General features: G+C 42.6%; 1 protein-coding gene across 7 annotated transcripts; it reads right to left on the reverse strand.

Moving 5' to 3' along the window:
• Positions 1 to 450: 450 nt before the first annotated feature.
• On the reverse strand, positions 451 to 27,105 carry LOC106934531 (rho GTPase-activating protein 12-like). 7 transcript variants are annotated; one of them, XM_015014504.1, is made up of 22 exons: positions 26,963 to 27,105; positions 19,338 to 19,459; positions 18,321 to 19,243; positions 11,374 to 11,577; positions 10,696 to 10,833; positions 10,469 to 10,624; positions 9,636 to 9,701; positions 9,510 to 9,560; positions 9,350 to 9,427; positions 9,204 to 9,281; positions 8,899 to 8,964; positions 6,866 to 6,933; positions 6,653 to 6,740; positions 4,762 to 4,863; positions 4,570 to 4,683; positions 3,865 to 3,925; positions 3,594 to 3,710; positions 3,249 to 3,347; positions 2,329 to 2,406; positions 1,971 to 2,105; positions 1,467 to 1,572; positions 451 to 1,391 (listed from the first exon to the last, which is right to left on the reverse strand). In XM_015014504.1, the coding sequence occupies exons 2-22, from the start codon at positions 19,366 to 19,368 to the stop codon at positions 1,214 to 1,216; spliced, it is 2,937 nt and encodes a 978-aa protein (XP_014869990.1). In that variant the 5' UTR covers positions 19,369 to 19,459; positions 26,963 to 27,105; the 3' UTR covers positions 451 to 1,213. The 7 variants fall into 7 exon arrangements, with proteins under 7 accessions (XP_014869990.1, XP_014869989.1, XP_014869985.1 ...); XM_015014503.1 differs by having other exon boundaries at positions 9,510 to 9,563; XM_015014499.1 differs by having other exon boundaries at positions 9,350 to 9,430; positions 9,510 to 9,563.

The following is a 27,105-nucleotide window of genomic DNA, read 5'->3' on the forward strand; positions in this document are numbered from 1 at the left end:
AAAGGAATCCAAAAAGTTTTTTAAATTCGACACAACAACCATTCCTGGTTTAACAATTACTTTTATTTATAATAAAACTCAGTAAAATTCCCTTTTATTTACAGAAACTGTATATTTTGTGTTTACCTTGTTCCGTGTCTCTAATACATTTAAACAGTATAAAACAAACAGCAAATATGCAGCAGATCCGTAACAAACCTCATTACAGCAGAAATGTTCCTGGAAGACTCCACCCTATAGACCATTTAAAGTAGTTTGTTCTCTGGACTTTTGGGAGTCCCTCAGGGAAGCATCTTGGAACCACTGAACATTTACATCACCATCCTCAGATTTATCAAACTTTCATGAATCTTCTGTCTCTTTTTAAGAGTGACATGTTTCCACTCCCAAATCCAGGATATGTTGAAACGCTGGAAATGATCAAATGATTCCTTTGAAACCAGAAGAATAATGACAATTCTTTATTAAAAAAACATTTTAGAAATTAAATCTGAACTGATCCGGTGTTTAACACGATGAATCCGGATAAACACAAATCTGACGTAAAGGAATGATCCGAACTGACTGATCCCCTTTAAATTTTAAAATTCCAGATATAGGTTCACTTGATCTTCATGCCATTATTGGCCTCTACGTACATGAAACTGACATTAAAGTGTAGAACCTCCTCCTGACGAAGCAGATCTTCAACATGAGCTTCATGCTGTAACAGCCATCTACTACTGGTGCATTTCTGAAGAGAACTTGTCCTTTGTTAACTTGGGTCAGTGCAACATGGAGGTTCTGGAAGGATCCCAGTGACTTTAGAGCAGGTTCCAATGCGATTCAGGTTCTACGCTCCAGCTTCTACTGTTTGGACTTTGGTTCTACAAGGGGGATTCTAGGCAGTTTGACAGATATTCCTCAGAAGGTTCTAGAGGTTTCTCTCAGGTGTGCAGTTTCCAGGAGGTTTCCAAGCTAGAGTCTCAAGTAGAACTCAGTCTGTGATGTCTCTTTAGCGGTTCAGGTGACTCTAAGTCCCCTTGGTTTGGTTCTTCAACAGAAACCTCTTTCAGAAGTATCAGAACCGGAGTTTTTGATGGTATTAGTCCTGTGGTTTTAGGTTCCTCCCTAATAGAGAATATACGCTTGATGTCCTACAGGTTTTGAGACATTGTTGTTCACTTCAGCATATGTTGCCAGAAGGTTCTGGAAGGTGACAGTGGACCACCTCCTATGTCTCAGTGAAGATCTCATTGAATTTGTTGAGCATGAGCTCGACGATCTGGCTCTGGAAGACCATGTGTACCGTCATGTTGGCGGACTCTATTTGCGGCCAGAGCAGTGTGGGCCCAAACACGATGGCGACGCTCTGAACCGACATCCTGTTGGAGTCTTTGTGGTCGATGACCCTGAAACATGCAGAGATGGAGGTAAGAACCAGAGGAATCCTGGTTCTGCTTCTGCTTCAGAGCGGTTGGGCTCACCTGCGCAGGTGTTTGAAAAGCAGCTTCATGGTTTCGTAGTTAGGCAGCGGCAGAGAGCAGACCAGGTCCTTCGTGTAAGAAACCCTCTGGCTGTAGTCAGAAAGTTCTGCACAGACACAAAGATGGATCCAGAGGTCCGTTTGGACTCATCCGATACAATGGTTGTTCCTCAAACACTAACAGCTTTTAAGGTAAAACTACAAACTAATTCTTTTTCAGTTTTCACTGTGGGAATATGAAGAGTTCAGTTACTTAAAAGGATAAAAAAAAATTCTACCAAATCAGCAACGTTCAGAATGTCTTAGACAAAGCAGTGTGTGGTAAAACATAAAGCTCAAAGAGTTTTTTCCTCATATTTATCAGTTAAATTATGAGATCATTAACAAATCCAAACCAGCCTCCTCCAGATGAGGAGGCTGGTTGGGAATGTGGTCTGGTGTGTGTGTGTGTGTGTGTGTGTGTGTGCGCGCGCGTGTGTGTGTGTGTGTGCGTGTGTGAACTAACGGATGGCGGCGATGAACTTGTCAAAGCAGCAGAAGGGAAACAACGGTTCTGGAAGCTCCCTGAAGAAGAGCTTCAGTGCTCCAGTGATCACGTGGATTTCCTCCCACTGTCCGTCCTCCAGGTCCAAATGTTCCTCTGCAGGGACACACAACCACAGAGTTAGAAGGACAACCTCCAACCAACTGTGTTTTCAAGCTTCTTCTGGACTTTAACTCCTGGTACTATTGATGCATCATCAAGTTCTCCTGCAGATCATTCTCCATATTTGTTCTAGTCTAGAACCTAGTTTAAACTGGGTTGATTGTTTCTGTCCCAGCCTGATGGATCCCTCGGACAGAAGCAGCAGGATTCTAGTTACCATGATCGGCTTTATGTCGGAGTCTCTGGATCACAGCCAGGTTCCCGCTCACTCTGTAGATCCCATCAACATCCAGACCTGAAGGAACGGGAATGTTGAGGGGACAGAGAACAAGGTGAGGTCAAAGATCAGAATAAAAACATATTCTGCTAAAGCAAAATCCTCCTGATTGAACCGCTGATATTCCATACTGGTACAGTATGGAATATCAGTATAGAAGTAAAACAGTTTCCCGATGTTTGAAAACAGAAAAAAAATCACCAATCGGGAGACACCTGTCCCCACCTGGACCAAACCTATGGCAACTGGATCCAGTTCTGATGCTGTTTTTCAGTTTGAAAACAGAACAAACTTCAGCTTTCTGAGTTAGGATGGTTGAAGGGTCTCAGCTTGAAGTTCTCTGGCTCCCTCTGGTGGCTTTTTGTTGTAACTTCAGGTAAATTAATATGACTTTTTTTAATTTCATGTCATCATTGTCATATTATTATTATTATTATTATTATTATTATTATTATTATTATTATTATTATTACCATTATTATTATTATAAATTTTAGGTAATTATATTATTACTATCTATTTATCTTAAAACTTTTATTTAATATCTTCTGTAAAGATTTCACCCAGATGATGTGACAAGCTGCTGAATTTAATGTATTTCAGTAGGTAGAAAAATAATTTGATGAACTATTGAGAAAAACAATCATGAAATTATTTAAATTAATTCTAGATTTTCACACTGATTATAGCTGAATTTATTATTTTTAACTGTAGGGAAACAGTAGTGATCAGGTAGGGAAAGTAACAGATTTCTAGAACTTAGTTTTCACCAGGAGCATATTTTAAACTCTAAAATCAGCTGTAACGATCCAATCCAAGAGGGAATATTTTTATTTTTGGGAAGGTTTATAATTGATCACCTCTCCTCTCCACCGTTTTGATGCATTTCTCCACAAACTTGGGAATGATGGAGTTTTCCCTGTGACAGAGAACGTCCAGGTGGCAGCCAAACACGTTGTCTGCAGGAGAAAATCACTCAGTCACAGCGCGAAATAAACATTTCATAAACCAAATGCAGAAACATAAATGTTTATTGTATTTTAACACTAAAATGAAGAGCAACAGGACCAAGAAAAATCCTGAAGCTTCCTGATGTTTCCATCAGAAGTCTAAAAAGCATCTGAATGTATCTGGAAGAATAATAAATCCCCTAATGTTCCTGTTAGCTGATCATAACTGGGTCGGTGTTCTGTTCCATTCCGTACCTCGGATGTATCCCTTCTCTTTGACGCTCTGCAGCGTCGGTCTCCTCTGCAGGAAGCGTCTCAGTTTGCTCCGGATCCGGCTCTGCTCTGAGTCTGCTCCTGAATTGCTCCTGGTGGCTGAAAAAAACCACAGGAGAAAAATAAACATGGGCCTCAACTTTGGGAGAAACTAAAGCTAAAGAAGCTTTTATTTTGAAGGAACCACCATATCTGAATTATATCCAGCAGCTGGATTTATTTTAACATGATGGATAGTTTCAGAAAGACTCACATCCCCTCTTCCTGTCCTCTCTGTCCGAGTCGTCCTCATCTTCGCTTAGATGCTCCGGTTCCTGAAAGAAGTTGCAAAACAAAAAGTAATATTAATGCAAGAACCACAGGAGTGGAGTTACTTAGTCCTGCAGCTCTAATCTAGTGACGGTGCAATGGACTGGAACATTATCAGGAAGATACATCAGTGTATCATCAGCATAACGATAAAACTGGGCACTCTCTACATGATATTTTCAGTACACACAAATATGTGAGAGCCTTGAATTTCTTCTTGTTACCCCCCTGTAACGTCTGTATAAAACGTGACGTACAATATACAATTAATTCCAAACCTGATCCCAAAATGAGTCGCACGACTGGAAAAATGGCTTAAAATGGGCCAAGAAACACAGTGAGAACCAGCTTAGAAAAAACAGCTGCATTCCTGTATGAGGAAGCCAAAGAGAAAGAGAAAAGGACAGGTCCAAGTGTGGGCCCTTGAGGCACACCACAGGTAAGGAAAGCTAATCCTGTAAAACCTCCGGTTGGATAAAGAAGAGGTGAGGCGCTGTAAACCACATGGAGCCCAGCCTGTTCTAAGTGGTCCAACAAGGCATCATGAACGGCACCAGAAGCTGCTGGTAGATCCAACAAAACTAAAAGTGACTTTAGGTGGAGCTGGTCTGCCTACAGATTGGGTGAGTTTGGCTGTGTGTTGCTGTACCAGCTGATGAGGCGTCAGCTGCTGGATGGCTTCCTGGATGACTTTGTACCAGTCTGAGATGATGCTCTCCGTGTCGTACTGGATCAGATATTCGCAGCCCTGACGAGTCTTCAGCTGCACAAACGCATGACACAGTTACCCCCAGCCGACTGACCTGTAACCGTGGCAACAGAGAAGCTGGTGTGGCCTCACCTCCAGAACAAACTTTTTGGAGGACTTGTCTTTGGCGGCCCATTGGACTGACGCTCCTTTCAGGTCCACAGTGTACTCTGGAACAATCTGCGATGCTTTGTTCTGAGAGAAAAGCACAAATCCACCTGATCATCACTAAACCTATCATCTCAGCTCATATTGGGTCTTCTGGAGACGCCATCAGCCTGAGGGAATATCTGCATCTGGTTGGCACTAAAACTGTGATAGAAGAAACTCATCTTACAAATCATTTTATCTGATCTGGATCAGTTCTCCAGGTTCCTGAAAGTCCCTGTAGAGTTCTTCTTCTGACTTTGGCTACAGCCCAGGTCCAGTTTCAGTTTTTTTAGTTTAAGACGCTTAGTTTAGTCCAGTGGTTCTTAACCTTTTTTGAGGTACTGAACCCACCAGTTTCATATGCGCATTCACTAAACCCTTCTGTAGAGATAAATATATATAAAAAAAAAAATTCTCCAAATTCAATACTTTGGGGTGACCCAACTAGAGTCTAGCTGGGTCACCAACTCGAGTCTAGTCGGGTCACCCCAAGATCACTAAGTCTTCTTAAAAGGTAGAGTCTCTGAGAACAGTTCTTCAAAATATAGTCAGTGTTTTCAGCAAAGTTGAGCTGACTGTCCAGGAACGAGCCAAGGTATTTAAAATTTGACACAGAGAAACTGGAACCACTTTAAGGTCTTGTTTAGATAATTTAATTAGCTCTACTTTCTTAAGAGAATGAAAAATTTATAATAAATAATAAAGACTTTGCAGTATTCCAATTTTAGTAATATTAGTTGTGTTACCACCCCCACGCCACTAGAGGCAGTAGTAACTCCGAAAAGATGCACTAAGGAGCAGATTTATAAGTACATCGAAAGCTGCGGAATTTGGTAAAAACGGTGAGCTTTGCTGAAGTAATTAAAGACACAAGTTCAAATCCATGCTGAGTGTGGAGCTCCTTCAATCAGAGCTCCTCCGCAGCTCTGATTGGCTCAGCAATGTAACGTGATCCTCTGCAGCAAGTGATGGCAAAGCGGGGCGTCATCACGACTTTGCATAGTGTGTCTTTACCTCCGCGGCAGAGGCTCCGCCGAACCCCTGAGACTGACTCATCGAACCCCTGGGGTTCGACCAAACCCAGGTTAAAAACCACTGGTTTAGACCAATGGAACACGCAGGTAAATACAAGTTCCCAACTCTTAGTCTGTTGACTTATAATGTCTAGGCTTGACGTCTAACTTTCATATGATCAAAGAATGACACACATCTCAGATGCTAAGTCCAATTTTTACATGGTTCTGTTTGTTAAAGACAAGATTAGATTTTAACTGGATACTTTCTTTTTTGTACTTTGATTGATACTTGATACTTTATACCTTGATTGTCCGAGAGTTAAAGCCACATTTTATTGTCAGTTATGCCCCATTTCCACTAATTGGTATGTTACCGGCAGTTGGACTCTCACTGAGTAGGTGGGGTTATAAACCCAAACAAATAACACTGCGTCATTCTACAACAAACGTGATTCAAGCTGTGACGTTTTTCTGTCTCCCGATCATTGGATGGGGTTGTGTGACGCCAGTAGCTGCACCCTAACCGTGCCATACCATTGTCTTATGGTCCTACAACTGAAGGGGTCCAGAAATGGTGTGGTACAATTTGGTTCTATGGGCCAATTTTACAATGGAAACAGACAAAATGCACCAACCTATGCTGCTCAATGTAAATGAGGCATTGCTGGACTGAAAATGGCCTAATACAGTCTAAAGAAAGCTCCAAACAACCTTAATAAAGTATCCAGAACTTATGGTCCAGACTTATGAGATCAAGTTACACACAGAGAAGTCATAAGAAAGGTTGGGTGGATCAGGACTGTCAGGATGGTTCTTACAGTGTTTCCAGCTGGGGAAAATTTGGGATCTTTGTGAAAAGTAAGAATCCCACCATGGAGGACGGTCCAGGACTGAGTCCAGTTCTTCCTGTTCAACAGAAACATCAAATATAGAAAACAATCATCTCTGAGTTCAAACATCACTCAAACAAATTCCCATACACAGACCAGTCAAACTGAGGCAGAATCAAAACTGAAGTCTCTGGATCTCACCTCATCTTTTTGCCATGATCAACCAATTTGGTCTTGTTAACAATTCCTGCCTTTTCCAGCAGATGGCCCTGAAGAGACAGAGAGAAAGAGGTGAGTTCTCATGTTTCTGCAGGTCAGCTTTGAAATGTGACTCCTTGGTAAACATGGGAGTGGAGAGTGAGAGTCTACCCGAGTCTACCTGAGTCTACCTGACGACTTTTATCCACCTCAGTCCCTTCATTCAGCAGTCTGCTCCCTTCTGGTATCATTTTCCCACTGATTCAGGAACTTAGAACAATTTCAAAGCAAAGGATTTGATCCAAATCTTTATTAACGCTACTTCTAGACTCCTTAAGGTTTATCAGAGCCTCACCTTTAGAAAAGCATAATGTAGCTTAACAATAAGCCAAAACCAGTCTAGGTTGGTGCTAGAGATAAATGCTGTAGGATTTATTGCCGCCTGAGGTGATCCGATTGAAAAAGGCCTTCAGGATTTAAATGTTGTGCTTTAGGCAAAACAAAAGTAGAATAAGGAAAACAGCCAAATTACAGAGAGGTTTCTGTGAATTAGAAGCTCAGCCTTTAGGAAACATCTCTGTAGGAGTTTCAAAGTGTCAGACTTCAGGTCTTCATAGCTGCTGGAGGAAAAGCAGCTCTGAAAGGGACAAAACCTCTGATTGATGTAAAATTTACATCAAGGTTATGTCTGAAGCAAAAGTGGTATGGAAGCAGGAGGAACGACCTGAGTCATTCATGTTTTAATATCAATAGAGAAGTGAAAGAGCTGATGAGTTAAAATCTTGAAATAAACATCTTTATTGTTATTTTTAATTTTAAAGAAGTGAATAAAACAACAAAGAGTTTTTTCTTTTTCCCTTTTACTTCTCTCCCATCTAATTAATCTTCATGTTCTGCAATGTTTTGGATGCTGGTGAATGTCATGGACATGTTGGGTTTTGCTGGACATGTTGGATGTGAAGGGACATGTGGAAGGTTGAGGGATATGTAGGATATTTCTACATATGTTGGATGCTGAGGAACATGTTTAAGAATGCTGAAGGACATGTCGGATGTTGAAGGACGTGTCGGATGTTGAAGGACGTGTCGGATGTTGAAGGACGTGTCGGATGTTGAAGGACGTGTCGGATGGTGATTGAAATGTTGGATGGTGAGTGACATGTTGGATGTTGAAGGACATGTTGGATGGTGAGTGACATGTTGGATGTTGATAGAAATGTTGGATGGTATGTGATATGTTGGATGTTGAAGGACATGTTGGATGGTGAGTGACATGTTGGATGGTATGTGATATGTTGGATGTTGAAGGACATGTTGGATGGTGAGTGACATTTTGGATGGTATGTGATATGTTGGATGTTGAAGGACATGTTGGATGGTGAGTGACATGTTGGATGGTGAGTGACATGTTGGATGGTGAGTGACATGTTGGATGGTGAGTGACATGTTGGATGTTGATAGAAATGTTGGATGTTGATAGAAATGTTGGATGTTGATAGAAATGTTGGATGGTATGTGATATGTTGGATGGTGAGTGACATGTTGGATGTTGAAGGACATGTTGGAGTTCCCTCAGGGTGAACCAGAGTTCTGATGGTACATGTAGTCTTTGTTATTCAGTTTGGACCAAACTGCTGAATGAAACAGAGCCTGACTGGAGAAACCAAACAAACCCTCCAGAACCAAGAGCAGAACCAACATCAGAACAAATCCAGCAGTTCAGAACTGTTAGCTGACAGGATGAATGGTTACTGATGGGCGGTTAGTTGGATTAGTGGGAAAACACTCAGAAACTTTCTGGGCAAAAGTCTTACTGCCAGAGATGGACATTTTCAGAAGGAATTCGGGTCAAACTTCTTTGGTTAAAAATATTTTAGATTAGAGCCGCAGTGCTGCGTTTACACAGCATGAGGCGCTAGGACGTCTAAGCTGCCCAAAAAGTTCCCTACTGGTAAAAAAGAAAAAGAGATGTTAGAACAAATGTTAGTACATTTGGCTACGGCGCCTTGAACTTCCACCAGCCTTTCAGAACCTACATGGCGCTGGGGTTTGACTGTGCTGTTGTTGGACAGGTTCCTCCTCAGCTTGAGCCTACTATGAAACTGGAAGGAGGAAATAATGGGATGAGTCGACGGATGAATGAACAAATCAAGAAGTCAGTGAACACATGAGCGAGTCTGGAAATTAATGTATGCTTTAGTCAATGAGTCAATGAATGGCTGAACAAACTGTTACATGAATAAACAAGTCAAGAAAAATCTGATGAAATGGGTCAGAAGATCAATGAACAGGTCTGTGAGGGCCTAATGGGGATAGGGAACTGAGACAGGTGAGTTTGTACCTGCGGACTGTCAGGCGAATGCTTCCTGGAAGCGTCCGTGAGGTCCGAGGATATCCTTCTGTGTCCCGGAGAAAACATCTGGAACACAGCGGGAATGTTAGGGAAGAACACCTCAGAACCATTCTGGATCAACATGTTTCACTCACATCTTCAGCAACACTGTGTCTCATGATCCTGACTTGTGAAGCTCCTCCCTCCGCAGGGATTCCATTACTCATCAGCCTTTGCTGCAACACAATAGAACCACCTGATCTCAGCAGGTTGTTGGGAAGACAGGACTGATGTTCCTGTGATGTGACTACTCACCTCCTGCTGCTTCTGCTGGCCGTCCAGCTGGTCTCTGGGAATCTGCGGGAGCTGCTGAGAACACAAACTGGAGGTCAAACCAGAGAAAGGCAGGGAATACTGGGAAACTCTGAAATTCCTTCGTACCGTAAAGACAGAGTCTTCATTGTTGTTGTGTCTGTCCATGGGATAATCTGGCTTTGGTAGAGGAGGCTTCAAACCATCAAACAAATAATCATTAAAGATGCTCAATTATGCTTCCTTGAACAGGTTAAGATATGTCTATGGTCTGTACAAAATATGTTTATTATATTTTTTGGACAAAAGCATTCTTAGATAATGAGATTTTATCCTGATCAGGTTAGATTGACCTGTTTTAGGGCCTTTTGTCACTTTAAATCCAAATAAGCTGCTGCTGGCCACGCCCCCCAACTCAACATTTACACTCTCATGTAAAAATGGCTGCAAACAGATGCGCAAATATACATCTGTACATCTTTGAAAAGCAGAAGTGGAACCTCCTGCACAACCAACTAGAATGTAGCAAGTGGTTTCTGGATGGTAAGTGAACAACAAAACACTTGTCTTTTCCAGCAGCCATTGTACAGAGGGCCAGAACCCCAGTGAAGCTCCACTGGGGTTGCTAGGTCACAGGTGGAACAGGTTGCTAGGTAACGAGCTGGGGTTGCTAGGTCAGAACCAGTGCCTACTGATTTGTGATGTAACTTTCTGAAGGTATTTGAAGTGGCTCATTTTCCCAGAAACAAAAAAAACATGAACTTATTGCCAAACAACAACTGTGTGGTTTTTTCAGAGGCAGTTCAGACCCAAAATGGAAGTACAAAAATTTGCAAAATGTGAATTTTGCATAATAAATCCCCTTTGTAAGCCAAGTCCAGACTACACCCTGTTTCAAAGATAAACCTCTCATGCCAACTGTTCTTAAACTAAAGTAATCCAGGATAATCTCAGGCTCGTACCTGGACGTCGTCCTGGTTTCTGCTGCCTGTGGATCCAGCAGGAGATAATGGGGAAGTTGGGTCAGGGAGAGCCCAGGATGTGGTTCCTGTTTTATGGTTGTGGTAGTAGACTCGTCCCGATGTTTCGTCCAGCAGCTCCTCCCACTCACAGGAACCCTGAGAGGAAGAAGAACTGGGTCAGACACCAGGACCGCCTGCTGTTACCGATCAGGGAGGAGCTGTGGTACCTTAGAGGAGGCCGGGGAGAGCGGACTGGACAGGTCCATGTCTCCGGCTGGCGTTTGGCCTCGGTGGTCCGACCAGGTGGTCTGTCTGGTCAAAGGGTGGTAAAAAAACCTCCTGCCGCTCTCCTGATCAGTGTAAACCTGAGCAAACAGGGGCACATACCATCATTCTACACTTTATATTAATATTCAGAATGTCATGAAATTATTAAAATTGATTCCTTTTCCTTTTATTTTGTAAATGTATGGGGGCTGGTTGACCTTTGATGACCTCAGAAAACATTTATTAATATCTTTAAAATGATAGAGGCGCACAAATTTTGTTTGATTTGCAGAAGGTGGAGTCCAACTTCACTGAGGTTCCTGGATAAACTAGTCTGACGCAGGGACAGGGGCGTCTCATTACTGACATGTCTGAGTAAAACGTGTTCCTTATTAACACCTGATCCCTGCAGAGGAAACCTGATGATCTCAGGTAACATCTGATTAAACTTTAATTATTTCCGTGTAACACGAACTCAGCGCACAGGAGGCTTACACTCAAGCTGTATTCAAAACAGAAAACTTCCAAGTTTAATCAGATTTAACAGATTTTTCCTTAAATCCTCTACTTGTTACCATTTTTCTGCATTTCCACCAGCAGCTTCTTTAATGTGCCACAGTCATTTGTCTTTATCTCACCTGCCATTTGTCTTGTGGGCTGAGAGGAGAGGCGGGGCTTATCATGCTGGAGGAGGAGCTTATAGATAAGAGGGCGTGGCCTCCTTCCGATTGGTCAGGGTCTACACTAGTTGGGGAGGAGATGGGGATCTGAGGAGTAGAAGTTTTCTTGAGGGAGCAGACGTTGGCGTAGATGGGCGAACTAAGGGAGAGCGAGCTTTGCTCCTAAAGAAAGACAGAGAGAGAGAAAGAAAAGTGCCATTATTTACAGAATGACACTTCATGACAACTGTCATAAACATTCATAAAGACTTCTTTATGTTCATGACAGGTGTTATGTCATGTTTATGACAGTGTCATGTCAGTCTTATGCACACCCCTACAAATAAAGTGTTACCAAGACGGCTTCAAAAGCAGGAAGCAAACTACAGCACAAGGCATTCTGGGTAAAAACAAACAAGAGTTTTGCGCTAGCAGGAGAAATGACTCTTGGTCTTTTGCCAAAGACAAAAGATAAATATTACAACCTATTAAATCTGATGTAACTCCACTGTTGTTTACATTTTGTGATGAAAGAAGTAAAGCTCAATGCGTTTTTGTGGTTTCCTTCACTGATTATTGGTGCAGCGCCACCACAGGCGAGGGGGGGAACTGGTTGTTCATATGTTGTGGTTTGTTTGAGACAATGCAGAGTAAAAACGTATCCCAGCAGCTGAAAATGTAACAAATGCTGCAACTTTCCCCAATAAACCAAGTCTATCGGACTATCAGGTGTGGAAACACCGTTAGTTTTAGTTTCACCAAACGGGGATCAGGTCACCTTGGTGCCATTTTATAATTGGTATCTGTATTATGTTTTTATGCCGTAAAGCACTTTGAACTGCCTTGATGCTGAAATGTGCTACATAAACAAACTTGACTTGACTCATTGACGAAGCTGTGATCCCAGCGGTTCAGGTATTTTCATTCTGATCTCTCAACCAGAACCAATCTTCCTCAAACAACATCTTCCCATTTTCTGTGAGGGTAAAATGAACAGGTTTTAATCATTGCTTATCAACAGGAATCTTCTCATTTGGTGAATCCCACGTTTAAGTTGTAAATATGTTGCCCTACTATGTTCAACCGGAGCTTTATTCACCCAGCCCAACTTAAAAAGTCCACACATTCATAAATACACAGACCAGTGCACAACTGCGAGGCTATGTGGAGTGAAAAAAAAAAGATGGAATCAAACCCACAGCTTCAGGAATGCAAGAAAACTGCCTCTCTCTGAGGTGAACTCGGTCAGTCTAGTTTTGTTTGACTCTCTTTGCCCTTCAGGTTTTGATAGAGTCCACTGTTATCTCCCAGTTCTCCCAGTAGTTCTCCTGGTATGCACCATGAAACCCCAACATGAGGTGAAGAAGGCTTGGGAGCATCAGCTGTTCCTAGAATAGTGGTGGCAGCAAGTTGCTTCAATTCTTTCAATAGACTTTTGCTTTGAATAGTAACTATGATGTGTAACCATGGCATTAATATATTTATTTTACAGCTGGGAACAACTAATTAGTAACTCAAAAGCTCAAATGAACTACAACCCCAAGAACCAAAGCACAGAGAGAGGAGAAGAAAATTCAACTCATCTCCTACATCTATCATAAAGGGCAACTATTGTATCCCCTACTCCAACATCTTTCTAACCAGACGGCCAAACAGAGATTTAAAGAAGAGTGGCAAAAGCAAAGGAGGTGGATTAGCAGTGTATGCCAACACCTGATGGTGTTTCTGTGGAATATAATTTCTGTCCCTGAATACTGAGCTGCATATATCATGGCAATCTTAATCTACTCTGAGTGGCTCTGCTGAAACTCTAAGTCAACTGCTCTGAACTGCACCTGATTAAATGCTTAAATTGTCCATTTGAAATGTTCTGGTTCTAAAAAAAACTGATATTTAATCTCCAGATGCAGAAAATTGAGCAAACATGTACATTTCTGTTGAGTTCTGTTGTTTAACATGATGTTTATGGAGAAAATCAAAGCTTGAAGTGGAGTTTTTCTCAACTGCTGCAGAAAAATCCTGTTCTGAGCGGGATCTCTGTCTGCCTGGGTGGATGGAGCTGCAGACCAACAGGAAGAACTCCTCCCATGTTGTATAAACACAGAAGCAAATTATTCCCATTTTCATCAAATGGTAAGAGCTGACTGAATATCTCCATGCGGTTTTAACTCAAGAAACCCAAACAGGAACTTCACATTTTCACTCAAACTGATCAGAACTTCAAACCAAACAGCTTCTGAGAAGATTAGCTTCTCCATCTGTGACTCCATACTTTATACTTCAATTACCTTCTGTTGTTGTGGGTCATGCGATGAAGCAAAGCTACAGCAGCTCACCATTTAGTTTGTCTCAGTTTTCGCTCTATAACAGTAAATCCCTCCTGGCCTGGTACAAAGTCCAGACTTTCTGCCGGATCTGTTTGCAGCTGCAGACTGAGGCTCTCAGAAACAAAAAGCATGGATTAAAGCTGAACCAAGGAGAGCCCAACAGGAAGTCGACTCACCTGTCAGCATCCCTCTGTGTTTGTCCTGAGGTCTGGGATACATTAACCTCCATCAGGAAACTTCTCATCCTGTCTCTGATCTGCCTGCAGTGGAGCTGGGTCATGCTGCCAGACTCAACGGCTCTACCAGTTGTAGCTCCGCCCCCTCTCTATTCTCCTGTGAACTTAAGTCCCGCCCCTACTGAACCATAGGCAATGTCACTTTTTTTAGGCTTTAGGTCTTCAGGATTTGTCTGAACTTGACTCTCATTCATTGTCCAAAAAGTCTTCCTGGAAGTTAAGTGCTGATTGTTTCCAAGAACTCACCCAGGAATCTTACATCTCCTATATAACCTTCATGGAAATGTGAAAATGCTCCAAAGAACCAGAATCTCTTCAAACATCTGCCTCACAGAGACATGGAGCTCCATCAACATTTTGAGGTTAAATGAACAAAAACACAGAAAAGATTCCAAACTGTCAGTCTTGATTGAACCAAGTCCTGAGTCCTGCAGCTGCAAAAAAGCCCAAATCACTACCTATCCACCGCCGTGCTTTGCTGCAGAAGGTGTGTGTGCCAATCTGCTGGGTTTGGTTTTCTCCAAACATGGTTCTCTGCATTATGGTCAAAGATCTCTACTTTGGTCTTATCTGTCCAGTGGACAATGTCCCAGAACTACATTCGTTGCAGCTTTGCAAACTGAAGTCCTGCCACCATTTTGTTTTTGGAGACAACCCTTCAAGCCTCCACCTACGCTGGTTCACTGTTTTCCAGATATACTTGGTCCACAGCGTCAAAAATGGCTCTTATTGACAATTGTGTGACAAAAATTGCATCATCAAGATCTTTTCTCAACAATAGACCCGGGTCAAACTACTTTGTTACGTCTTTGTGTGAAGTGTGACAGCAGTGCTAGTACTTCTGCTTCCACTATCCAATTTCTGTTCTGTGACTGCAGATGACACGAATATTTTTGTTTTTATCCGAAACGGTGAGGAATTATTTACATCTGTACAATTCTTCACTAAATAATTACAAAGATTGTCAAATGGCTAAAAGCTCCTGGATGGAAACTGCAACGCCGTTGTCAGGAGGCTGTCTGCAGAAAGGTGGCGCTCTGTCTGTGACTGTTTCATAAAAGTAAAAGGAAGATCTAGGGATCCTGCGCCATGTATGAAAACAATGTCGAAATGCTAATGTACCGCAACCATGTGACGAAGTGAGGCAACAGCATTCTAAGTGAACCTTTTTGGGGTTTGTCACAGTTGTGTTGGAGACTTCCTCAGACCTGCCTATGTTTCCCTTCTGCCCCATGTTACAAGCTATCTGATCATCTTGAAAACACAAACATGTAGTATCAGCGCAATCAGATCCTCAGGGAGCTGCAGTCTGTTTACTGCCTTCAGGAAGCTTCTGGTTGCCACTGAGAACCAGCTGCTGGAGATCTGAAAGTACTTGGTTTCACACAGATGATCCCATCAGTCTTCATAAAGTCACATCTTTCATCACCAACCTAAAAACCTTCTCGTAGGTTCTCCTTAACTCTGATTTATCTGATCTCTTGACCTTTTGGACCATGTGAGATCTTACAAATAACAGCGCGAACATAATTGGTTGACCTTGATTATGCTGCCCCCTGCTGTTGTTAAAAGCAAAATCTATATCTGAGTTCTTCAGCAGGGTCCAAAGACATAGCTCAAGAACCAGAATGAGTCATGGTCATGATGAGCAGAAAAAGATCTTATCTGAAGTCACTCACCTTCATATCAATCTCCCAGTGGAACACCATCATCATCTGAATCCACAGTTCCCAGTAACTGCTCCAATCAACAACCAGTCCTTCCAGAAACAGGTCAGTTTAACTGCTAGTGCAGTCAATAACTGCACCGGTCACTAACTGGTCAGGTCAATAACTGGTACCACTAAAACCTAATCCAGTCAATACCTAATCGTCTAAATAGCTGGTCCGCTCAATAGCTGGTCCAGTCAATAGCTGGGATGGTCAATAGTTTTTCCGGTCAAAAGCTGATCCGCTCCGTTGATAGCCTGGTAAAAGTGAGTCAGTTCAATACCTCGTCCATTCAATAGATGATCAGGTCAATAACTGGTTCCACTCAAAAACTGGTCCAGTCAATAGCAGGTCCGTTCATTAACTGATCAAACAGAACATGCTCTGACCTAGTTCAGGCTGACCAGGAAGAGCTGCAGAACATCCACCAATCAGCAGTGACAGAACTTTGACCAGGAAGATTTTGGTCCTGCTGCTGGAAGGAAATCCCTGTACAGATACCCGGAAAGGTAATAAATGTTTGCCCCACTACAGCTGATTTACAGCAACAGCCCTGGTGGATCCACTGGGAATCTCATAAACAACTCCAGGTCCAAGATACAGGCGAAACCAGGTGACCTACTGTCCGAGTCCAAAGATCGTCATGTGAATCAATAAAGGAAATGAGCTAATCAGTGATCAGTTGGAATCAGACCAACTGGAGGTAAACACATCAACATGGAGCAAATTTAGATCAGAAGAAAACAGAACTTTACACAAAGCTAGTCATAAACCAGAGATTTAGCTGAGGCAGCTCATTAAGGACAACTCGTTAAGAGCTCGTTAGGAGAAGCGCTTGTTAAAATGATCATTTTATGGTATGTCAACTTGTTAAGAAAAATACTAACTACAGATCTCTTCCTTCATATTTTTCCCTACTTGATAAGAAATATAGTAAAGATGTGTCATTGATTACAACAATATAATTTCATTTGATTAAGATATATATTTGTCAATTTAGAAAGTTCTGCTAATATACAATTATTTGTTTCCATATTGGGAACTTTGGGGTAAAATAACTGTACTTCCCTTAGATTTTCCTTCAGAATCATTAACTCCTCAGAAGCATTTGGAAATAAAAAGAAAACTGGCAGTAGAGAAAGCTTTGACTCAGTTTCCCACAATGCAACACATGCCATCTTTAAGACCGGCTGAATGAAGCTGGGAGGTGAAGTTCTGCAGCTTTCAGCGTTTTACTCAGAGAACACATTCTGGGTTCTGGTTCTGTTCCCCTTCTGACCTGCAGGTGTCGCTGCACCGTCACCGCTGCCTCACGCTGTCTGTCCTCTTCCTGTCAGCTGTGACATCACTGCTTCCACCTGACCTCATCACATCCTGTTCTGACATCAGACGTTCTACACCGAGACCCTGAACTTGTCCAGAACCAGGTGCAGAGCTAGAATCATCCAGAACTTGCTCATCCTTACAAACATCCTGCTCTGACTGGATCAGAAAAACTACATAAACAGCAGCGGATAAATCACACTCTGTTGTTGACTTGGTTCATCTTTAAATTCATGATAAACATCTAGATAAATCCACAGCAGAACCAGAATAACACGAAGCCAGTTTAGGGTTAAACAGCAAAACCTCAGCAGTTTTTTTTGTTTTGTTTTTTTTGCTCTGAGGAGAATAAAAAGAGGAAACAGCTTTTTCTGCTTCCAGCTTCCTGTGCCGACGCTGCAGGAAACAAGCCACGGCTGCACAGAGATTTTATTTTGTAGGGAGACCAGCAGCCTCTGAACATCAGGCTCTGTTTTTCATGCTGCAGCAGATGAAACGTCCAGAACATCAACTCTGATCCTGCTGATCAGGAGGTCAAAAGAATCCAACGAAGCCATGTTGACCTGAGCAGCACACACGGTTTGTTTCCTCCAGATTCCAACAGGAAATCAGGATCATTCAGGAAACACACACAGGAACTAAATCTTCAATCTCAGCACGCGTGCTGCATTCAAGGACCTGTCTGGGTCAGGATGTGTTCAAGGACGACAGAAAAAAGATGTGCCACAATGTTCCCACATGGCCAATCAAAGCTACTGACATTGCAGAAGGCCATTGGCTGACAGAGTCATGTGACATCAGCTCACAAACCAATGACCAACCTGCAGTGATTACTGATCAGGTCCGACTGAAACAGCAACTTTAAATGCATCATTAAAAACTGCTGCAGATCGGAGTAGAGATTTGAGAAAATCTGAGATTTGTGTTTGTATGTGGATGTGCAAAAAATGGAGATTTAAGATCCCGTGAATTACAGTCTACAACAAATAATGCACCATTATATTAGTAATTGACATTGTCTTGTGTTTAATTATCTTTATATTCAAATACTCGAATTAAAAGTAGTTCAAACTTCATTTCAGTCCACACAAATAAACCCCCGGTGGCCATGTTTAATTCCTAACAGGAAGTTGGGTTGTTTTGAAGCATTCTGATTGGCTGATATAGGTTTTAGCTTAGCACTATACTGCCCCCTACAGGCTTGGAGTGTTTAAAACAATGCTCAGGGTGGATGTGGATGAAAACGTTTCTGAAACCTGAATCACCAGAAACATGTCTGGAAAATTAAAACCTAAATCAGGCAGGAGGCAGAATAAGTGGGCAGATCTTACCTTTGAGGAGGGCGGAGCCGCAGCAGGAAGTGAGGACTCAGGTGCTGCTGATGGAGCCTTCTGGAGGCTCAGAGCCTCCAGGTCCAGATTCAGGTCCTGGATGGACTCGTAGATGTGGTGACCTCGACACTCCTCCTCTTCCTCGCTGCTCTCTGATGTTGTTGCCTCCTCAGGCACCTCCTCCTCTTCCTCTGGCTCCTCTTTTTGCTGCTTGTTGTCATGACGACCCTCAGACGTTTTGCTGTGAGGGGGAACCACGGGCATCTCCACATGGATGGGCTGGTTCTGGTGCCGGCTGGATGTCCGCGGGTCTGCCGGACTGAAGCTGGGAACCCGCGGTTTCCCAGAATCCTGTTGGTCCTCATGGTGCCCCTTGACGTGGGGCTGCTTTTTACTGTCAGCCATGTTTGTAGTTCCAGTGGAAGCTGTGGTTCCGGTCTCAGCAGCACCAGCAGAGTGGTTTGTACGGACCCTCGGCGATACATGTGCCAGGTCCGGTAAGTCTAGAGGTACGCCGAAAGTGGACATGCGGTTCTCATTGCGGTGGTGCCGGTTGGAAGTGTCGGGTCTGAGGCGGATCGTCACCTCATCATTTTGCTTGGTTTTGCTTCCTCCAGGCTCCTCCAGACTCTTTGGAACCGGGACAGGAACAGGAACAGGAACTGGAGCCACCACAGGATGAGGGACCGGATCTGGACCAGGTTTGTCAGCAAAGTCCAATAGGGACGGGAAGTCGGTGGGTAACTCCTTGACGTACTTGGCCGGGATGTAGAAGGCTTTGGAGCTGCTGTCGTTCCGGACATGCCACCAGTGGTCGTTGGTCTTGGCCAGCAGGACGTAGCGCTCATTGGGTTTGATGGTGACCAGAACCCCGTTCTGATCTTTGTACTCATACTCAAACTCCACCAGAACCAGACCAAGACCTGGAAAGTTAGATTGCATTTAGGCCTTTTCTACAAACCTGCTCGGTCAGAACCTCTTGGGTCCGGTTTGCTTCTACATGACTAACACACTCACCTTTGCTCGGCACCTTGGAGGTCGCTGCCATTTTTCCCTCCCTGATCTCCCCAGGCCCCGCCCCCTCAGATAGACGGCCCTGAAGGTGAGGGGTCAAAGGTCACCGCTGATTCTCAGCGGCCCTAAAAGGAGAGAACATGAAATTAGCGACAACAGATCCAACAATCCAGAAGCTAAATAATCTGAAAAATTATTTAGCTTCTGTAAATTGATATCAAGTTATCAATTTACAGTTGATAACTGTAAATTATCAACTAAAACATCTTATTTTCAGATATGTTGGTTCTGATCCACCTCTTCATGGATTGTGAGCCAGGATCCTTCACACAGCAAATTTTGATACTCAATTTCAATTTTTTAGCTGAAATACGTTTTTTGCGTGGTTTTTCTTTCTAATAATTAAACCCGACTGAAAACAGACCTTTGTTTAATACCCCAAGGCGACCGGCGGACCAAAAATGCAAACTCAGGTCCCTACAAACCTCGGTCTCGGTTCGGCTGAAGTCTGGAATGGTTCGAATTCATGTGAAGGTCAAGCGGATGAAAGAGCGCTCCAAATGTAGGAAGTGAACTACAGCGCAGGGCATTCTGGGTAAACACAACCGAAACAAACGCGCTCGTCTAGCGGTAGCAGGAGAAATGGCCCGTAGTATTTAGCCAAAGACAAAAAGGAAATCTTGCAACTACTAAAATCAAAAGTTACTCCATTTTTGTTTACATTTTGTGAGGAAGGAAGTTGCTCTGAGTGTCTTTTTCTGAGGTGTTTGTATCGGTGGTGCAGCGCCCCCCACATGCGAGGAGGGGAACAGGTTTGTTAAAGGTTTGGTTGGTTTGACAAAAGGAACTGCAGCTACTACGCCGTATTAGGGCAATTGTAGACAGCGTGGGGGAAAAAAAGAGTACATCTCTGCCAAAAATTAAAAACTCAGAATTTTCTGAAAAACACATTGAAATTTCCCAGTTTAAAAAGTCAAAACATTTCTAGAAAAAAGTAGAAATGTTTTGAGATTAATCTCAGAAATATTCTAGAAAAAAATCTTGGACATTTCTGAGTTTGAAATGTTGAATATTTGTTTAAAAAAAATAGAAAACTAAATTTTCAGATCATCAGAAATTTTAAGGGAAAACATGGATGTTTTAAACATATGAGTTTTAAGCTTTTCTAGCAATTTTTAAACTTTTCAAAGTCAGAAATTTCTTCATTTTTTTTCTAGAAAATTTAAAAGATCCAAAAATTTCTGAACTGTTTGTAGCAGTCGAACCAATTCTACCAGGTGTTAAAACGCCCTCAGATTTATGCCTAATAAGCTGTAAGACAAGTTTACACTTAGAAAGCTCTGTCACGATTTCTGGTCAGTTCTACATGTTCTCATTTTTTCATTTATTTTTTTTTTTGTATTTGGTTCCGAGGCATTCTGGACCCACAGTTCATTATGGCTCACTCCTTGAGGACCTCCTGATTCAGAACTCATAAAGACTGAACCAGAACATTTAAAACAAACAGCAGATCCCAGAACCAGAACAGCACAGCTGATGATTGTTTTGTTCAGGATTCCTCGAGTAACAGCAGCTGCACACAGAACCCGTCAGGAATGACAGCAACAAGCCGTTCTTCATGTCAGAACCCGTCTGAACACGCTAACCTCCTCCTGACTTCAGAAACGCAGCTCAGCTGAGACTCGCCTCCGGGTGGCGGTTCTGGTTCTCAGGCTCTCTTTGGATTATGATTGGAGAATAAGATTAAACTATTTAGTTGACATTAGCATCTTTTATAATTTCTTTATTTCATGGTTGCTGTTCTTTTACACTTTTTAGTATTTATTTTGTTTTGTAGAGCAATTTCTGACTTTTATCCTGCAAACTTGTGACTGGCGGCTAATCTAATGCTAACAAAATGCCGAGTTAAAAACCCAGCTGCTGTTTTGTGTTTGACAGATTTTCCCGATTTCTCCACATTCCTTCAGGTCTTGGACAAAGGTTGGACCTCTGAAGAAACAGGAACAGCTGCAGCAGCTGATCATGATGACAACGTTTGGCCTGGATCCTGCTAGAAAGCGAGAAGCCCCATCTCCAGCACTGGAATGTTCCTCTCTGAGTTTTCCTGCCCGGCTGCCTCCGAGCCAGGCACTCTGTCTCACAGAACAATGACAGGAGGTTGATTCCACGCCAGCTCTGTTTACTAAGGGAAGTCCTGCTCTTCCTGTCAGCTCTAAGCCCCGCCTACATTGATATGTGGACACCACCCCTTGATGACATCACGTCGTGCGTTTCCTGTCTTTGTGGAGGAACAATAGTCCGACCAGAAGATTCAGACTCTAGAGAGACTGAAATCTGATTCATATGTGATCAAATGTGAGATCTGGTCGATTTTAATGACCTGTAATCAAAAGGGGCCCCAAGACTAAGGTGAAGTCAAAACAACATTGAAGTAGAGTCCTATTGTTAGGTTGGACCGCAGTCCACAGGATTTGGAGGCCATTGATCCATCCAACCAACCATCCATCCAACCATTCATCTGTTTAACATCCATTCATTCATCCACCCAACCATCCATCATCTCTTTCCATTCCTCCAACCATTCCTCTGTTCAACCATTCAGTCATCTATTCATCTATCCATCCATTTCTCTAACCCTCTGTCCATCCATCCATCCATCCATCCATCCATCCATCCATCCATCCATCCATCCATCCATCCATCCATCCATCCATCCATCCAATCAGTCTGATGTTTTCACTATTCACTCTAAAACATCCTGGATCACCAGTTGAACTGAAATCGACCAGAACCTTCTGAAGAATCTGGACTCAGATCTGATCTGCTTCAGGTGTGTTTGAGACTCCATGTTGGAAAGCAGCCACTTCTCACTCTGTTCTCTCACTCACTGTTTGTCTGCATGACACAGCGCTTCCCTTCAGCAAACTGCCATGTAACTCACACACACCCACCCACCCACACACACATATACACCCACACACACTGCCCTCTGCAAGCAGAAAATAAACAGAGCTGTCAATCATCAGACCAAGGTCGAGGTTTGTGGCTGGAACATCGACCAATCAGAGCAGAGCAAACATTCCTGCAGAGGATCGTTTCCTACAACATGGTGGGATCCACAATGACAATGTGTCATGTGACATCATAGACCCAGTAGCCAATCAGAGCAGAGTACATCTGTCGGAAACCCAACCTTTACCCTGTGGGTGAGTGTGGGTGTGGTCACGCTCAGGACAGAAATAACCGGGTTGAGCTCATAAATCCTTCAGCCGAGTCTTCCTACACAACACTGGAAAACAAACAGGAATGTTGAGAAAGTCCGACCACACGGAGTCGACATGACACCGAGTTACACGTTTACTATCCGACACATGATCAGCTCAGAGACGGAAAGATGAGATGACTCTGGAAGTCTCTGAGCAGAGCAGTTCAGGTGTCAGATTCACCTGTTCGTTCTAAAATTTGCTCAGAAATGTATATTTCTGTTGTTGTGAAGTTCTTCTCTAGAACTTGGAAACTTCCAGCAGATCTTTCTTCAACATGGTTCCTCCAGTTTTCAGGGCCTCAAGAGTCCTCCGTTTTTCATTTCCTGATTTCTTCAATCCCTCTAGGCCTTTTAAGCATAGATATTGGTCAAACCTGTTCTGGGTTATGACAAACACCCTAATAAAAAAAACCTCTAGGAGATCTTCACACTTTCCTCTCAGATTTTCCAACCTAAAAACACCTTCTGACTCCTGTTCAGTTCCCTTTAAAATACACTATCTGTTAGAAAACTCTTCCAATGGACATAAACATAATCAGACCTCCTAAATCTCACAGAAAAGCACCGAGACCAATGTGGAATCTCCACAGACCTGCTGAAGTACTTAAAATGATTCAAAAACTAACCCCAAAGGTCAACAAGACCTACTCGTGTATCCAAAACTCCAGAAGAAGCCAAGAAGCTGAGTTAAAACTACAACCCATTCCTGAACCGTTCAACCGTTGGGTCAGATGTCCATCATCAAGATGAACCTTGTTAAACATTGTCTGCAAAGTCTCATCTTTGTAACCTACTTTTGATCTTCTACACCAATCAAAAGACCACCATCCATCATCATCTTTGTAGGGTCACTGGGAGGCTGGTGATTATCTTTACCTATTATTTTGTTGGGTCCATGTGAGGCTTGTCTCCAGTCCATTGCAGGGCAACACAAAGACAAATAGGACAGACAATCCTTGCTAAATTATTAAGAAAGCCCAATTAACCTCGCAGTCTAAAGGTGTGTTTGCCCAGAAAGTCCAGTTCGTTCGGGTAGATGTGAATATTTAATTGAACTATAGTCTGCCTACAAACCAAGGCCTCAGTTTGGTTGAAGTGAACTCTGGTGCCGTTTGAATGCATATGTGTACACCAAGAGGACCAGAAACTGCTCTAAAAGCAGGAAGCAGACTACAGTACAGCAGAGGGCATTCTGGGTAGTTACAACCAAAACAAACGCATGAGTTTATCACCAGTGGGAGAAATGGCTCATAGTCTTTTGCCAAAGACAAAAGCAAAGTCCAACAACTGTTAAAATCTGACACCACTTTAATTTGTTTATGCTTCATGGAGAAGAAAGTTGTGCTCAATGTCTTGTTTAGAGGTTTTGTGTCATTTCCTTCAGTGGATTTTGGTGCAGCGTCAACACATGCAAGGAGGGGAACAGATTTTTCCAAGAGTTTGGTTTGTTTGACTCAGTGTAGTGAGAAAGTGAACCGCACCAGCTGAAAGTGTAACAAATGTTGCAATTTTGGTCCAACTGTCGAACCGAATCTACCAGACTATCAGGGTGAAAACACCCCAAGACCAAGGTTCTGAAACCAAAGGAGGTAGTCTGTCAGAAGAGCATTAGCTGGCTGCTGTTGGAGTCTCCAAAACGACCAGAACCTTTTCCTCACAAACACCCAGAACAGAACCCAAGACCTCCAGGAGATTTTTGTTGTTTTTAAAGATCCCAGAAACATCTTGAAGACTTTCAGCCGTACCACATTTAGAAGAGTGTTTCTTGTTGGTCAAAGTTCAAGGCTAATAAAGCAACCAGTCACCATGACAACTGTAGTTAACTAGCCAACTAATCTGCCCTCGTTAAACCAGAGCAGAGACAGGTCAAACCAGAGAAGTTCTTATGTTTCTGAGGACTCAGGTGAAGTTCTAGCATCTCTGAAGGAAAGATGCTGTGACAGTGATGATTAGTTCGATTTGAAAGTTTAACAGGATGAAGATCTTTTGCTGTAACTGATCATAAACTAATCTGGACTAGATTTAGTTCAACAACTCTTCACACTACATTTTGTTGACAGGTTGAAGAAAAGACGACAAAGCCTTTTTCTTATGTACAGACGTTGATAGCTTTTACATCAGGGTTTTTTCTGAGGTCTGAATGTAGATAAAAAGTTGAGGTATGAGATGAAAAATGATTATTTATACAGATGTCTCTGGGTTAAAACAGGACAGTGACTGAGTCGCTTGTCCACTGGTTGAAATGTTGGTTAGTACATGTGATGGTTCTGAGGTTGGACAGCTACACGTTCTCATCCACTGCTGGTCGAATGAACAATAACCTCTAAAACCTTCTGTTACCTTCATAATCTGATCCGGATTACAGATTAATCTTGGGTGTCCTGCAGTCTGGAGTCCATTAGGGATGTTCTCAGTCTTCAGGACTCCTAATGTTGTTTTCCATGAATCGGTACAATCCCGCCTTGAAGAAGGGGATCTGACTATGAACCAGTTTTTTCAGTTTCCACCTCCAAGGCAAATTCTCCAGAACACAAAAACTGCTCCTGTATAAGCAACACCTCATTACAACGTCAGGAACTCAGGGCGGGTCCAGCAGAACAGCCAAATCTGCACCAAACATCTGATTGTTTCAACTCTCCATTAAATCAGTGTTGGTAAGAGCCCTGAAGCTCAGTGGAGAAATTAATCAACTTCCAATCTGAAAGCTGTTGATTCAATTACGACTCCCCCAGCCACTGCACAAGGCATTTAGTCTCCATGTTGCCCACTAACACGTGCATCGTTGAGCAACCAGCATGGAAAAACTCAGTTTTTAACTACAGCTGTCAAAACAGAACCGGTAAAGTCTCTCTTTCCCTCAACAGTAAGAAGGAAACTCTCACCAAGACTGTATGGAAAACCCAGATGCTTTATATCTAAGCCAACAAATTCTACAAATATTCTAGATTTTATTGCATAATACAGTTTTCCCATTTTCATGAATGTCTTTCGTCCTCTAGAAATCTGGATCTTAAGGCCCTCAGAAACTAGTTCGCAAGACGGTTGGATTTTGTCTCTCTGTTGTGGTTGCCTATGGTTATCTAAACACAGCACAGGGAGGGGAGGATCAGACAAGAACCAGAACACAACTGGATCCACCAGCAGAACCTGGTTGGACCTGTTATTATATTGCAAAAAATAAAATAAAATCTTGCCAAGTAATTTTTGTACACTTTCTAGTACAAATATCTTAGTAGACTGGAAATAAGACAGAAATCACTTATAAGTAACTTTTCATCACGGTACAGGAACTTGTTTTAAGTAAATAAGTCCGTAAAATTGATGTGAAAAGTAATAGTTCTATTGGAAAATTATTTCACTTATAAGAAGAAAAATTTCCCAATGTTATAAGTGAAATAGTCAGCCAGTGGAACCAGTACTTTTTCATCAATATTAAATCATTTTTAACAAACAATAAGGTCCTATACTCACTGAAAAGTTACTTGTAAGCTAGTTTTGTCTTATTTCAGGTGTACTGAAATATTTACATGAGAAACTAGACAGAAACACTTGGTTTGTTTTGTGTTTTGCAGTGTAAAGATGGTTAGAGCTGCAACAAGAAGCAGGATTCAACTGGACCAAGAAGAACCAGCTGTGGTGGAGGTTCCCTGTGACCGGGTCAGATAGGCGCCAGAGGGCTCAGAAATATTGACCTGAACTGCTCTGGTTCTAAAACATTCTTGAGGTCCAGTCAATTGAAATGTGAAAAAATTAAAGAAGACTGACCCATTAGAGAAAAAAGTAAGACCTTAAGGTCCGTAAGGAGTCTTCAGGAACTCCGCTTCAGAAGCCGGAGTCACATTTCCAGCAGAACTTCCTTGTTCCATGTTCTGCTGGATTCAGTGTTTGCGGCATAGGAACAGAGAAATGTGCTTGGACCGGTTCCTCTCCTGAACGTTGCCGTGTCCCATATGAACCCAGTGGTAAACAACACCTGACAGCAGAAAACACATGAAACCTTCCTGATCTCTGGGTCCAGCATTGTACCGGAGAACCCGGGAATTTCTCCTGAAAGCTGAAACGAGTTCAGGCTCAGCGTTGGTCTGAAATCAGAACAGGGTGGGTTTTCTTTCAGCTGAACACACCCGGCCACAGAAACCAGCCAACAACACACAGACAGAACCAGCCTTGAAGCTCAGCAGCAGAGTCCCTGTTAACCAGGCCACAGAACAGAACTTCAGAGTCAGGTTTACTCCAGAAGAACCTCATCTTACTTTTTTCACTAGGGGGAAAACCCCAACAACTTCTTAATAGCATTTCAGGTGCTGTTTCAGCCTAGAATCTTACATTCCTATTGAATCCTGAGGGAGAGAGATGGTTTTACCTGCATAAGAAGTTAGATCCAAACATCCTGGTCCAGTTTTTCTCTGATTCTGAATCTTTCAAACAGGTTCCTGTCTCTGAGGCTCCACCTCTGGCCGACCTGCCAGTCCCAGCATGTCCTCCTCCTCCTCCTGCTCCTTGACT

The sequence above is a fragment of the Poecilia latipinna genome, unplaced genomic scaffold, assembly GCF_001443285.1.
Source record: "Poecilia latipinna isolate Pla-1442-1.1 unplaced genomic scaffold, P_latipinna-1.0 Scaffold1820, whole genome shotgun sequence".
NCBI lineage: Eukaryota > Metazoa > Chordata > Actinopteri > Cyprinodontiformes > Poeciliidae > Poecilia > Poecilia latipinna.